Below are 14,936 nucleotides of genomic sequence, written 5' to 3'. Positions count from 1 at the left end.
ACTGTTTTGTGAATAAAATATTTGTGCAAAAGAAGTTTAGTCTCTCACTATGCTCAGAGGTTTTGAGAATAGAGTTAGTTGGGGGGAAAAATCCCATGGGTTTTTAATATGCAGCCTTTTTCAGTGGTTTTGAGTGGTTCATGAAAACATTGTGTGGCTTCATAACTCAAGAAAGAAGAACGTATTCCACCATCTTTAGTAATGGGCAACCTGTTCGTAATTATAAGTTCCAACTTACATACAAATCAGAGTTAAAAACAGATTTAGGAACAGATCTCATTCTTAACCCAGAGATTATCTGTTACTAAGTGAGAAAGGATTTTACTTCTCTGCTGGGAAAACATCAAATTTTGTGAAAATATCAAATTTTCTTAATCATGAAACAGGTTTGGTAAAAATTTCTATATTCATGGAATTTATTATTTTGAAAACTCTTGCCTAACTCTGCATTTCAAATTCATGATCCATTATCATAGATCATGTACCACTTAATCAGAAGATTCCCAGAGAGTTTGACATTTCTGGTAATCTTTCTGAATGCTTTCCTGTTACCATTGAGGCTTCAGTGTCTGGAATTCTTTGCACCTTAATATTATTTGTTTCATTTCCATTATCACTTAACAAATTTCAACTACACAGAATTGTCAGTTCTCACATTTTTTTGCCTTTTTTAAATAGCATTTTAAAATCTCAAAGTTAGAGGAAGGTATTTTGGCCATCAAATCCAACCTCCTGCTCAGTGTAGGAATCCAAATTAAGTATCCCAGGCAGATTACTATGTAGATACACATCCAATGAAAAGGGACTCATCTCTCTATAATTTATTCTGTTGCTGAACCACTTCTACTTTTAATATTTTTATCTCTTGTAACTTAAATCCATGGTTCTACCTTTTGAACTATAAAAGAAGAATAGTAGGCCTTGATATTTTGATGATAACCTTCAAATATTTGAACAGCACCCTCAATTGTCCCTTCTGAAGGTTATATATACGCAGCTACTTAAATCATTCTTCATAGAGCTTCATTTCTAATCTCCTGGAGTCTTTGAATTCATTGTTTTCATTGTTTTTCTTTGAATCTTCTCAATTTTCAATTAATCATTAAAGTGTGGTAGCCAGAACATGATACAGTATTTAACCATAACAGAATATAATGAAATGATTATGAAGCTACTGCTAGTTCATATTTATTTTATTGCACTTGAGTCTATTAAGTTTCAATCTGTTTGACAGTTTCCTCTAAGCAGTTCTTTTCTACAAAAAATATTCTCAGATTTTATTTCTTGTCTTCTAGGGTATTAGCTATCCCACTCAATTTTGTATCATCTGCAAATTTGATAAAGCATTCTATCCACCTTATCACCCAAATAATTGGTGAAAATACTGGAGTTTATGGCATTTCATTTTTCTGATGCAGAACCAGTGATCAGCTTTTTCTAAGTACAATTTTTAAGCCCGTTAAGCATCAAATTAATTCTTGTGTCATGCATAGCATGGCATGTTATCAAATGCTGTGCTGAAGCAATGGTATAATATCCACAGCACAATCTGCTACAGGTAAAAAAAAAATAAGATTCTGATGTCTGAAAATTAACATACGGGTAGTCCTCGACTTACAACCTCAATTGAGACCCGAATTTATGTTGCTAAGTGAGAAATTTGTTAAGTGAGTTTTGCTCCGTTTTACAATTTTTCTTGCCACAATTTGTTAAGTGAATGATTGCAGTTGTTAAATTAGTAACACAGTTATTAAGTGAATCTGCTTTTGCTTGTCAAAAGATTACAAAAGGTGATCACATGACCCCAGGACACAGCAACTATGATAAATATGAACCAGTTGTCAAGTGTCCGAATGTAAATCATATGACCATGGGATGCTGCAACAGCCATAAGTGTAAAAAAATAGTCATAAAGTCACTTTTTTCAGTGCCGTTGTAACTTTGAACAGTCACTAAATGAATGTTGTAAATCGAGGACTACCTGTATTGTTTTTAAAAATGGTCATTTATTTATGTTTTTGATTAAGTGCCTTAACAGAAGTCAGTGTCAGACTCACTGGTTTGTGATTGTTTGAATCCTTCTTTTACTCTTTCTGGAGATAATAAGGATATTTACGCAGTTCCATTCATCTAGCATTTGTCCAAAATTTATCAAAGATAATACATGTGGTTCTACCAGGATGTTCAACTTGCTCTTCCACAATCTAGGATGTAATTCATCAGACCTTCATATTTAAATATTCACGTTACTTTGCTATTACTTAAGACTGAAAGCAAAACAAGAATTAAAAAAGCTTTGTCTTTTATTATTGCTATTGTGCTAATGTTTTTGCCTTGCTTTGTTGAGCAAAGATACTTTTCCATTTTGAACCCATTGCCCACCCCACCCCGCAAAAAACCCTAACATTCTTGCTTCTTAGTACCCATTGCTAGCCTTAGTTCATCCTAAGCTTTTGGTTGCTGACAGAATCTGTACAGATTTAGGCATTATATCTGTGATACAATTTTTTCTATTTTATAATATATTTACAGTTTCCATTATTTTCTTTTTCTTTTTTGGGGGGGCAAAATTTTTTATTTTCCATAATAATTCCCACAATTTGACCAGTGTACAATACAATCACTTATCCAACAATCAATCCTATACTCAAATTATACTCAATCAGGGCTGCTCGACCGCCACTCCCTCCCTTAATCCTTTCTTCCCTTCTCATCCTTCTTCAACTTTCCCCACCATCCTTCTCCTCGCTTTCCTACTTCCCCACCTCTTTCCCACTTCTCACTACCATCCTTTCTAACCCTCTATCTTCTCCTTCTTCTCCTCCTCCTATCCTTTCTTCTCCATCCCTTCTTTCCTACCTACCCACCTGCCTACCTACTTTCTTCCTTCTTTACTCCTCTTTCCTTACCCTTTCCCTTCGGGAGTGTTTGCCGAGCAGTCCCGACATTACACCATTCCAACTTGTTTAATTCTACCATTATTCCTGTACAATGGCAACCAATCAATTTATAGTCTTCCCCTTCCCCCCCCCATTCCCCCCCCCCCCCGAGACTTCCCAGAACAGAATACAGGGTATTGTAACTAACAAACATAATCTAAAATATAACATAAAACATATTCCATTTCACACCATCACACTATCAATTCCCTTCTTAGTTTCCATTATTTTCAATATACACTAAACTTGCCATGCTGGTTTCTTTTGTTTAATTCTACTTTTTCTCTGTGTCTCTCTCTGTATCTACAGATACACCATGTAAGTTGCATTGTATACAAATAGTCTTCTTCTGACTGTTTCCAGTAGGTTTATATCCTACTGTAATTTGTTTTTACTGTAATAGCTGTCAGATTAATGGAAAATTAACTAAGTAGTGGTAAACTTTGACATTACCCATAATAGAGGAATGGTTGCTGAAGATGATGGAACTTGCAGAGATAGCTTGACTTTCTTGATTAGAGAAAAAGCAGTTTCTACATTTATGGTTGACTGGAAACCCCTTATAGACTTTTTATATGAAACAGGAAAAATGCACTAATGACTTCTGGTTTTGATGATTAGGGGAAAAAACTGGGTAATAGAAAAAGTGAGGTTTTTGTAATTCTAGAGTAAGATAAGTTTAATCATGCTTACGTTTTGCTGCAGGAAAAATCAGGAACTTCTTTCTATTTCTTTTCTTTCTGCATTTTTCTGTTTTTTTCTTTTCTTTATTCTGCATGACTTTTTGCTGGGTTTTATTTTTCTTTAAATGTCCAGTATGTATCTGTATTTGCGGGGTGTCTTTGTGAATTTAGTTACACATTACACACAAGAATTTAGATACAAGTAGCAGCCAAGAGAAATGCTACCCTTCACACATTTAGAACACTATGCCTGGGCACATTTCAAGCTTTCTGAAAGGCTAGCAGGATCAGGGCCATCCTAATCTCTGGAGGTGGTGGGATATTCCACAGTGCAGGGGCTACAGCAGAAAAGCCATGCCTTCCATTCCCTACCAGCCCATTCCTTGGCTGATGGGAACCAGGAATATGCCTAATCTGCCCGACTGGATTGGATGGGTAGAAACTGGGAAAAGACAACCGCTCAGGAAACCCAGTCCCAAGCCATGACAGTTTTTAAAAGGTGAAAAACAGTATCTTAAATTGTACTTGGAAACATTGGGGACCAATGCAGCCTACTTTTACATGTGCAGAATACCCACCATCATTTATAATCCCAGTTGAAGCCTCCGACTACTCAAAGGCAGTCCAATGTAGACAGTGTTACAATAGTCCAATTGGGAGCAGTGAGTAGAGCCTCCTGGTCCAGGAATGTGTAGAACTGGCACACATTTTGAAGATGTGCAAAGGCTGTCTTTGCCACAGCTACCACTCCTCTTCTAATAGGAGCTGAACCCAAGAGGATCCCCCAGATTGTGCACCAAGTGCATCTGAGACAGTGCTACCACATCCAAGACCAGAGGATCCAAACATGGTTTTGGAATGACCAAACACCCAAAGCTATTCAGTTTTGCTTGGGTTGAGCCTAAACCCATTGCACCTCATCTAGGCCCTCGGAGTGGGAAAGCAGCTGCAGTTTGGCTTCCAATCTTTGGAGAGAAAAAGCATTCCTGCTGGACAGTTGTTAGAAAACAGGCAGATCTGGTTTCATAATACTTCTTTATGGAATGCAGAAGTTTTTCCTGTAGCATTACCAGTATGTTTCTGAATAGGCAAAGCTCTCTGTGGGAGATCATCCTGGACCTTCTTATACAAGTTGCTTTTCTTCTGTGTAATCATCTCAGCTGAATCCATTATAGAGAAAACCGCTATTGCCGCCCAGATGCCAAGAACAGTTTCCTTTACTCTTAGAAGATATAATGGAGTTTGGATTGTGTGCTTTACCTCTGTTTTGGCCAGTTAGAAACGTACTAGACAACCCATGCCCCTAAGGTCAACCTTCCAGACAGATTTCCTCAATGCCTTCAACAATAGCAGAGTTTCTAATGGACTTGAAAAATTCTTAATTTTTTTCAGGAAGCTATTTAGAGATGTATCTACCTTGAAAATAACCCACGTTATAACATACTCAAACTTCCAGGAGTTGACCACAGAGAACAAATTTATGAAATTTGTATTATATTATGAAATGATTATCATAATTTTATCTCATAAAACATTTTATAAAATTTGCCAAATTTCAATCCCATGGGAGTCATGGGTCCTGGGTTTCAGGCACATTCTGTAACTTAGCTCATTTAAGCTATCGTGCTTGAAAACGTTTTGCCGTATGATGCACCATTTCACCCATTTTACTATTTAAACAGATTTTTAAATAGTACAATAGATTACAGACTTGGATGTTGCCATATTTTTTCTAGCAATAGTTTACCTAGAATACCAAATCAAATAAGTAGCAATTAATTTATCAACCATGGTTTTAAATGGGTTTACAGAACACTGTTTTAAATATAAAGGAGTTCAAAACTAGCACAAAAGCAAGTAACTTTGTGTTTGGAAAACTGTTGAAAAGTAATTATTTTTTGAGGCTTCTCTTCACTTCATGTACCCCTTACTAGTATTCTCTCTCTCTCTCTAATTTAAAACTAAAGATTACCATTTCATTATGTCTAGAAATGAGAAAGAATAACCCTCCTCATTTTAAAATACATTATAGTTTATAAATGTATGTGCTTATGTCGTGCTAGTGCAAAAAGTTGTGATTATCCAAAGCATCCAGGCATTCTGAAATTATTCATGTAGATTCCCATAAAGCAGATAAAAATGGATAAAGCATGGAAACATAGACAGGCACTGAATGGGCATCATCACAAGGACATTCCATATATTTGATTTAGCACTTTGTCAAGCAACACTAAAGTTCCTAGAAAAACCTGGTGCAATTCTTTCAAAGCAGATAGTTTGCCTTCTCCCAAACTAATTTATCAGTTTATTCATGGATAATCTTGAATCTTTCCCGATGTTTAGGAAAAGAGGTCACCCTTGTTGAAAGGGAAATGCTGTGTTATGATAAGATAGTCTGGTTGATGTCAACCTAGAGATCCTATTATCATTAGAGATAGATTAATGTAATAAATAAGATACAGTATGATTGCGGTAGGGTGGTTACTAATGTAAGACAAAGCCCTCAGTGGTATATAGATGTATCAGTCCGCTTTAAAACTGGAATCTTAAACTCATGGAACATAATTTTCAAGAGTATTTAAATAACTCCCTCCCCTCTTTCTCTTGAAATTGGCTGGAACCCTATACTACAAAATGAAAGAGTCATCCCATGTTGCTTCAGTTAGCACTTTAGGGAACGAGATATTATGTTGAGACGATGAGTGGAGAGAGGATGGATTTTAAGAGACTTGAAGAATAGGAGCGAAAACACAGTAAGTGTTAACCCTATTATTTAAATAGAGCTGATTTTTTTTCCACTTATTCTAGTATTTTTAAAGTAATGGTTTTAAAAAGGTGTTAATTTTTTTTTAACCTTTCAAAGGCCACTACTTGCTTCTAACAATGTCAGTTGCACTTGACTTCCAGATTTAAATTGGAAGATGAATGAAGTGACAGAGCATCATCTATTTAATCCTAACCACTTAAAATATTTTTTTCTTTACTTTTTTTCTACTTTTCCCACAGTCTCATGCCTCAGAGGGAAAGAAGGAAAGGGGATGCTTTACAACAAATACACTTATGGTACTTTTATCCCACTGCTTATTCTTCATGAATCTGAGCTTGTTTTCTAACAATGTAACCTGAGTGGCTGACCTTTGTTGTTGAGGTTATATTATTTTCAGAAATTTAGCCTTTCAGTCACCCCCTTCCCACCACTAAGAAGTTTTTGGTTTATTTGCTGGCTTAGTCTTAACTGGTTGTTATGATAGTTAAATTGTTTATTTTTAACTGGTATTTATATACGTATGTTATATATCTAATCTCCCGTATAACTCTTTTATCATTTCAGCACTACCCCTAAGCCAAGGACGAGAAGTATGCTGCGCTGAACAGTGAAAATTCAAAAGAATTCAGAGAGAGAAAAAGAGACATTGTTTTCAATTAAAACGTTGAAGATTGATTTTTTTTTTCTTTTAAAAAGTGGTCTATTTTAGCTCTTATACAAGAGTGTTAATTTATTGTCACTACAACAATGATTTTTTTACTGCTTTAATAATGGCCTGTAAATTTTAGCCTTTTGTCTAATATCTCTTTTATCAAGAGAACTTTTTTTTGTACAATGCTTAGGGATAAAATGTGATGGCAATCATTTAATCTTCTGTCCAACAACTGAAAGGGGGAATGCATATATTACTTGTTTGATGTATAAATTTTCATCCAAAAATGGTTTTCTCTTATGATAGCAACGGAGAAATTGGGAAAGCATACACTTCTTCCCTTCATTCCCCCAATATGATTGCTCTTTGCATACATTACCTATCCTAATTGTATTAGGACTTTTATCATATATTTCTAAATTACTATCCACCAAAGAGTGCTTTATTTTCATAGATTTAGTTCCTAGTCTTGCAAATTATACCACTGCCTAAAGTGTTACTTACTACTTTTAATTAACAGAAACAGCTGGGAAGAATTGTAACAAATTGTGTGCTGTTGGAATATCACAGTCTTAATTGTTGAACTACTAATGAATTAAAACATGTTGTACAGCAATTTCAGATTATAATTGGACAAAATGCACTAGAAAAATATGACTTTTCAAATGTTCTCTATGTACTTTTACGTTTATCCCTTTCTCATTAAAAGGAATGCTAACACCGCTTACAAATTGGCTTTCCTTACCCTAAGATCCTGTCCTCAGCCACCTTTCCTTCCTAGCATTAAATATTGCATGGTAGTGATTCTGCTAATAGTCAGATATTCATTTTTGCTCAGTCTGCAGAAATAGGTGGTTGAATTTGTTCTGTATGCAAAATTAGTGGCAAATCAATGTTGTGATTCCAATGACATGTCTATAGATTGGATAGGAAAGGAGTTTAATTTGCCATTTCTCCCATGTCATTAAAATTCAAAGTTTATAATTACAGGTAGTCTACATTTACGACCACAATTCAACTGAAATTTTCGATTGCTAAGTGAAACTATTGTTGAGTTTTGCCCCGTTGTACAACTTTTCTTGCCACGATTGTTAAATGAATCTGGCTTCCCCATTGACTTTGCTTGTCAGAAGGTCGCAAAAGGTGATCAGACATGACCCTGGGACACTGCAACCATCATAAATATGAACCAGTTGCCAACTGGCCAAATTTTGGTCAAGTGACCATGGGGATGCGGCAATGGTCATAAATCACTTTTTTCAGTGTCTGTAAGTTTCAATGGTCACTAAATGGTTGTAAGTTGAGGACTATCTGTATTCACCTTTCAGCGCAGAAGCAGCAGTAGATCTGTACTGAAAACTAAAGAAAGACAGTGGACTATAATTAACATAGTTAATCTTCAAAAGCTGAGCAATAATTGTTATAACTATTCTCTTGTCCCATTTGGACTTCAAAGTCCTTGCAAGGAAAGTTTAGTTATGGATAATGCAGGTCATCCTGATGTTGGGTTGTGACTCTTGTTAGCCCTAGCCAACATAATTGAAGGTAAGATTTGTTGTCCAATATCTATAAGGATAGGGTTGCCCATCCCTGGTACAGAGGCTTTGCTGTACTGTAACCTACTCTATATTTCTCTAGCAAAGAATAATATGTTTAAAAAAATGCTTGCTGGACCTGAAGCTGAAAATATCTGTAGTTAATCATACCAGTAAGAATGTTGGGAGTCTGTCTTGAATAGCTGTCTTGTAGGAGTAAGGTTAAATTCTAGGAACGTGGCTTTGCTTTAAAAGATCTCATAGCATTAGTATTAAAGAGACCTGCATCATGTTTTAGGCTGATTAGTCATTTTGATATTCATAGCTACATTAATATATTTATATCCTTAAGTCTCTTATTGAATCCAAGCAGCCACTTCATGATGATTTGTCTCCAGAAATTTTATTGAGCCATTCATTTCCATAGAAGGAGACCTTTTATCTATTTTGCTGCTGATTATCCTCCTTATCTCTTTCCCCAGCATTATAAACTTCTCAAGAGGACAAAGTCTTAGCATAATGTGTCCAAAATATGACGATTTGAGTGTAGTCACTTCTGCTTCAGTTGAAATTTCTGGATTTATTTTCTCTATGAACCATTTATTTGTTTTCTTGGCTATCTAGGACATTCTCAGGAATCTTCCACCACCAAAATTCACAAGGATCAGTGCCCTTTTTATCTTGTTTCTTCAAAGTCCAGTGTCTGCTTCCATAGAGTGTCAAGGCCTACATGATCTGATCTTTGTAAGCGTAGACACATATTGCCATCTGTTTTTCATAAGGACTTCATTGTTACTCTACCAAGTACTGTGTGCGGTGCATTTCTTGACAGTTTGTTCCCTTATTATTGTCTATCCTAAAAAGCAAAAGCTATTCACCATTTCATTGCCTATATTCATTGTCAAGTTAAGGCTGTTTGTTCCATCTGTTGTCATTAGTTTAGTCTTATACCTTTTCACTGTGCTCATTAAGTTTCATTACGAGAGTTCTCCAATCATTTGATTTTCAGCAGAGAGCAAGTTATTGGTGTTTCTTTTTCCAGTTTTAAAACCATGCTCATCTTTTTCCAGTGTAGCCCCCCCTTATTCAACTTGTGGGTTGAATAAATGAGAAGAGAGTACACAGCTATGTCTGACTCTGGTACCAACCTGGATCTGGTTTCCTCATATTATTTCATACTTGACTTCCTATTCCATGTACAGATAGTCCTTGAGTTATGACCCCAATTGAGCCAAAATTTATGTTGCCAAGTGAAACATTTGTTAGTGAATCATTGTATTTGTTAGGTTAATAAATAACATGACTGTTAAGTGATTCCGGTTTCCCCATTGACTCTGCTTCTCAGAAGGTTGCAAAAGGGGATCACTTGACCCCGGGACACTGCAACCGTCATAACTATAAACCAGTTGCCAAGCATTTGAATTTTGATCACATGACTATGGGGATGCTGCAGGGGCTGCAAGTGTGAAAAATTGATATATATACCATATTTTTCGGAGTGTAAGATGCACCTTTTCCCCCCCTAAAAGGGGGTGAAAATTTGGGTGCGTCTTATACACCGAATGTAGCCCCCCTACACTGGCCCCCACCCTTTGGCCTCTGCCTCCCAGCAATTTACCTCCTTGCAGCCAGCAGCAAGAAGAAATAGACCATTTCAGCTTCAGCACAGTCTAATTAGCACAAGTCGATTGTCCCTTGGATCGGTCTCCTGACTCTCAGCTGTTTCAGGCTGCAGGGATTGCCATTGCCTATTGCTGCAGGGACCTCTGCTGCTTGCTGCAATGAGGTAAATTGCTGGGAGCAGATTTTTTTTTTCTTGTGCTAATCAAGCTATGCTGAAAATGAAAGTAAAGCAGGTTGTTTGCTGTAAGGAGGCAAAATTGCTGGGAGGCAGAGGCAGATTTCTTTTTCTTGTTTTCCTCACCAAAAAAGGTAGGTGTATCTTATAGTCTGGAGTGTCTTACTCTGAAAAACATGAGCAATCTGTTGCCCCATAATGTCATTCTCCAAATTTGTGACATAGTTTGATTAGAAACTTGATTTATTCTTATATTGCTTACCTTCTATAAATATTCCATCCGTTCTGGTAGCTTAATAATGACTGGAATGTTAATCTTAACTTCATCTGATTTTTGTAAATAAGAAATGTCTCTAAAGTATCATGGATATTAACATCTCTACTGTACAGAATTTCAGTAAACTTCTTCCAGCTTTCTTTGATCTTTTTTATATCAGTTACTATCCATTGATATAATTTCTTCCCATTGGCATCTTTTAGCATACCAGTTTGCGGTTGGATCTTCCTTTTGAATAAAGAGATCTTTTGGAAGACTTTTCCTTGCTTTTTTTGTCTTTGTCTATTATAATATTGCTTGTCTCTTCTAGCAGGTGTCCGATATTTGTTAAGTTCTTCCTGAATTTTCTATCTTTGGTTTTTTTCTCTTGGCAGTTTCTGCTATTCATTCTGACATCCGATATAGTTTTTTATTTTATGATTTTTGACAGTCTCTTCACATTCATTCTTAACAACTTTCCTCTGGTGCCTTATCAATGAGGTTCAAAACTTCAAAGCAATTCTGATGTTCTTGAAAATGGTGAGTATATGCTGAAGATTGTATTGTGGAAACTGGTCAGTTTTCTTCCACTTTGTCTTGACTTGAAACTTGCATATGACCTGCTTGTTATCAGTTCCATAGATATCCTGGCCATGATTTTGCTATTCTCACTCGGCTTTTCCACCATCTTGCACTAGTAACTTAGTCAAATTGATTTCTAGGTACTTCATCTGATAATGTCCATGTAAACAGGCATTGTTTTGATTGTTGGAAAAATGTTTTAGCCTGAAGATGTTAATTAGATAGGCACAAATAATATATTTTTCTGATTAATTTCAGTGTTCTAAACCAGGGGTCTCCAACCTTGGCAACTTTAAAAGACTTGTGGACTTCAACTCTGGGTTGAAGTTGCCAAGGTTGGAGACCCCTGTTCTAAACTATACAGTCCTACTGTATTAGGTTTTCCTCCTTAATTCTGGTTTGATTGGCTTTGTTGTTGCCTAACTCTCCCTAAAATAAATGAGCTTAATGCAAACTGCTTAGTTTCTAGTTTGGCATTCAGATGAACTTAAAACCTCATTATGAACTCTTCATCGTAATTTTTAATGGGCTGTAGTTATTTATTTGCCGCCTTTGCTGATTTTTTTTAAAAAAAGAATCCCAACACAAACCAATATTGTGCATAACACTTTTTAATAAGCAAAGTTAGATAATTCTGTGCATTCTCATATGAAATTACTTCAATATTTTGTGTTAATTTTTTAAAGATTTATGTTACTTACATTTCAGCTTTTGCCATTCAGTTGAATAGTTCACTATTTACATTATAGACAAAAGTTCTTCATTTATATTTATTGGAATATGAACAGTTTTCGATTGGTTTAATGTTCTGTTCTATTTTATCCACCATGAAACTGAATGCCACATGGTTACAGGTAGTCTTTGACTTACAACTGTTCATTCAATGACTGTTTATAAAAGTATGATGGCATTAAATGGACAACCTCCTGTCTGAACTTATACCACTGCAGCATCATGTAGTTGTGATCTGAGCTTTTGTAATCCATTTAAGATTGTCAAACTTTCTGCGTTCATGTGATTGCCATTTGCAATCTTCCGTCCCAGCTTCCTCGGATAGTCAACAGGGAAGGTTGCTGCCACAAGACTCACTCTGGTTCCTAGGGAGGGTGACTGAACAAGGTCCATCAGCACCCATTCTTCAATGGAAATAGTAGAAGGGCTGTCTGCCAGATTGGTATTGCTCCTAGCGAGGTGGAGCCCCTTGGCAAAGCAGTTCTGCTTCCAGGGGCTGGCTGGAACAATCCATGGCAAAAACCAAAAGGAGTTTTAGTCCAGGGTGCTTGCAGCATGGAGCTCTTAAGAGCCAGGCTGGCTCCCAACAGTTCATGGTTCAAGACCCTCCTGTGAAAATCTCATTTTAACCATTGACTTTGCCTGTCAGATAGATTTCAACCTAGTGCGGGCCAGAGTCCTTTTGTGAAACCCTGTTATTCTCAAGATGGTTGGAAAAAGCCCTTCTCCCCTTTCAGAAAAAACACATTTGCTGACTTTCTAGCCAGAAGGCCAGCAAATTCAGTGTTTCTAAAGGCTGTCTGGGAGAGGCAGGATAGCAGTTGAGCAAAGCAGTCACATGGATGCCTCACTCAACAACCATCATGACTTGAGATTATAATTGGCCGTCTCCATTACAGTTGTATGTCAAGAACTATATACCGAAGGACTTGCTCACATATTCAATGTTCTAAGAACAAGCTGATACCAGTTTTGTTATCAGATGTATTTCTGTATTTATGTTATTTTAATTAATGTAGATACTGGCTTTATTCTCTATAATATATCCTACCTTAGAATGTTTCCTGTATCTGTAGGAGAATTTTCAAGGTGGAGTGATTTAAATCAGCTAAATTATTCAACAAACCCACGTAAGATTTTAAACCACACGTTACTAAAAATAGCTCCCATCTATGTACTATTGTTTTCAATATCGAATTAGCCTCACTGTTCAACATTTGAAATCCCATTTTTTATTTTTCCTCCATCCTAACATTCAAGCATCAAGAATTGGAGCACTACGTATTTTGTGTGCCTGATAAAGTTTAAATAGACATTTCGTACATTAACTGAGGTGGCTGTCGCTTTCATTAGTGCTGATAAACTAATTTGTTTCTGACAGATAAAAAGATGGCTTACCTACATTTCAGTTATTCATTAAGTCTTCCCCTTAATAGCCAACACCCGTTCCTAATTTTGTAACCTGGTTATTTCTAGCCATTTCATAAAATCATGCAGCTTTATAGCCAGTATACAAAATATTTCGGTTGCCAGAGATTTGTGATTACCTGCTAAATGCCATTTACCATCTTATTCCTTATAGAATTATGCCTGAACCTTGGATTAAAATTAAAAGGTTCTTGATAGAATATACTTATTACTTGGGAATGTACGTATATGTTTCTACCTCCCTTGATTTTGGTTACATAAGCATCGAGCAACTCAGAATGCCCTAATTAACATGGAGGAAATCTATTTGCTTAGATATTTTGGTTCAGAAGCTTTACTAATTAATATCAACAGAAGGTACTTGTTACATGTGCACAAAAGTGCAACACTGCTGTATTAGACATGAGAACTAAGATTCCTTGACTGGAATCACTTGACTGTGTTATAAACACAAATCAACCATGCAAAGCCACTTTTAAATGGTCACAATCCTGTTCAGCCAGTCTCCAGAGAATATCATTTTTTGGTAGAAAGGCATAGTATAAACAGCTTAACCATCTTTTTTAGATTTAGTACTAGGTACTAGAAGCAGTATTAGAAGCAGTACTAGTGTCTGGCCAGAAAAAATACTCAAATTTAGGTGTCTTACGTAGTCTTACATAGTCAAAAGATACGTTTAATTTTTATAGGCTTGAAAACCAAAGAAGGCTCCCAGTTTTTAAATTATCTTTGTAATGATTAAGCAAAATAGTCTAAAAATATTAATTTACATTCTCATGTGGAACGAATCCATATTGGTTAGCACAATTTATTTTCTATCGCTTTAAAGTTATATCCAAATATTCATTGCTGTGTTGACACCTATGCTGTGTAAAAGCTTAAAACTTTCAGAGTTGCTACTTGTAGGTCCCAATTACAAGCTTTAGGGGATTTTTAATGTATTGTCTTCAAAACTTGTACAATTTGTTCAAACTATGTGGTATAATCAATATTCCTCAGATCAAATTATTTTGTTAAATGTATTTCAGGGTTAACTTGACACTGTTTAAATTTTAATTTGATAGTATGTATTTTTTCATCAGTGTAATTGAATTATATAAATCTGAAATAACGTGTAAGAAAAATGTGTACAAATAAAATCTATTGCTAATGTGAGATTACCCAAATGTGGAAAAGACTTAATGAGGGGAGGCGGGGTATTGCATTGAATTCTAAGGAAAGTTACTTCAGCTTGTATAAACCTTTCAGCAACTCCTTAAACCAAAAGCTGCTGTCTTTTCCATGAATTATTAGTAATGTACAATCCCAAGAAGCTGAAGTTGGTGTGGCAGATGGGAGATACATATCAGGTTTATCGTTTTAAGAAGTTGCCATTGGGCACTACTTTGCATTCTTTAACCCCTTATATAGCAAGTTGGGGAACTGCACATAACTACAGAACATGCTTGTGACCTTACAGACCAGATGTTGTGGAGGTTAATCCTCTTTTAACCAAAACTTGATTCATTCTTTGTGAGATATATGCTTCTAATGTTCTTATTTTGCTGAAAAACAGCCTTGTCTA

At 35.9% G+C, this 14,936-nt stretch overlaps 1 protein-coding gene across 12 annotated transcripts in view; it reads left to right on the top strand.

The window, feature by feature from the left end:
- The window catches only part of CDC14B (cell division cycle 14B), a 61,573-nt gene extending 47,041 nt beyond the window's left edge, over positions 1-14,532 (top strand). For 6 of the 12 annotated variants that reach the window (XR_009153984.1, XM_058174201.1, XM_058174197.1 and 3 more), the window contains 2 exons: positions 6,629-6,685; positions 6,954-14,532. Coding sequence is in view for 7 of the 12 variants with exons in the window: in XM_058174201.1 (XP_058030184.1) it covers positions 6,629-6,685; positions 6,954-6,993 (97 nt within the window). In the remaining 5 variants the exon portion in view is untranslated. Of the gene's footprint in view, positions 1-6,263; positions 6,376-6,628; positions 6,686-6,953 lie in introns of all 12 variants that reach the window. The other 6 variants (XM_058174199.1, XM_058174203.1, XM_058174198.1 and 3 more) reach the window with 4 other exon arrangements.
- The last annotated feature ends 404 nt before the right edge of the window (positions 14,533-14,936 follow it).

This window comes from Ahaetulla prasina, chromosome 2 (assembly GCF_028640845.1).
Source record: "Ahaetulla prasina isolate Xishuangbanna chromosome 2, ASM2864084v1, whole genome shotgun sequence".
In the NCBI taxonomy this organism is placed as follows: Eukaryota; Metazoa; Chordata; class Lepidosauria; order Squamata; family Colubridae; genus Ahaetulla; species Ahaetulla prasina.
This window is presented reverse-complemented; position numbering and strand designations above follow the sequence as displayed.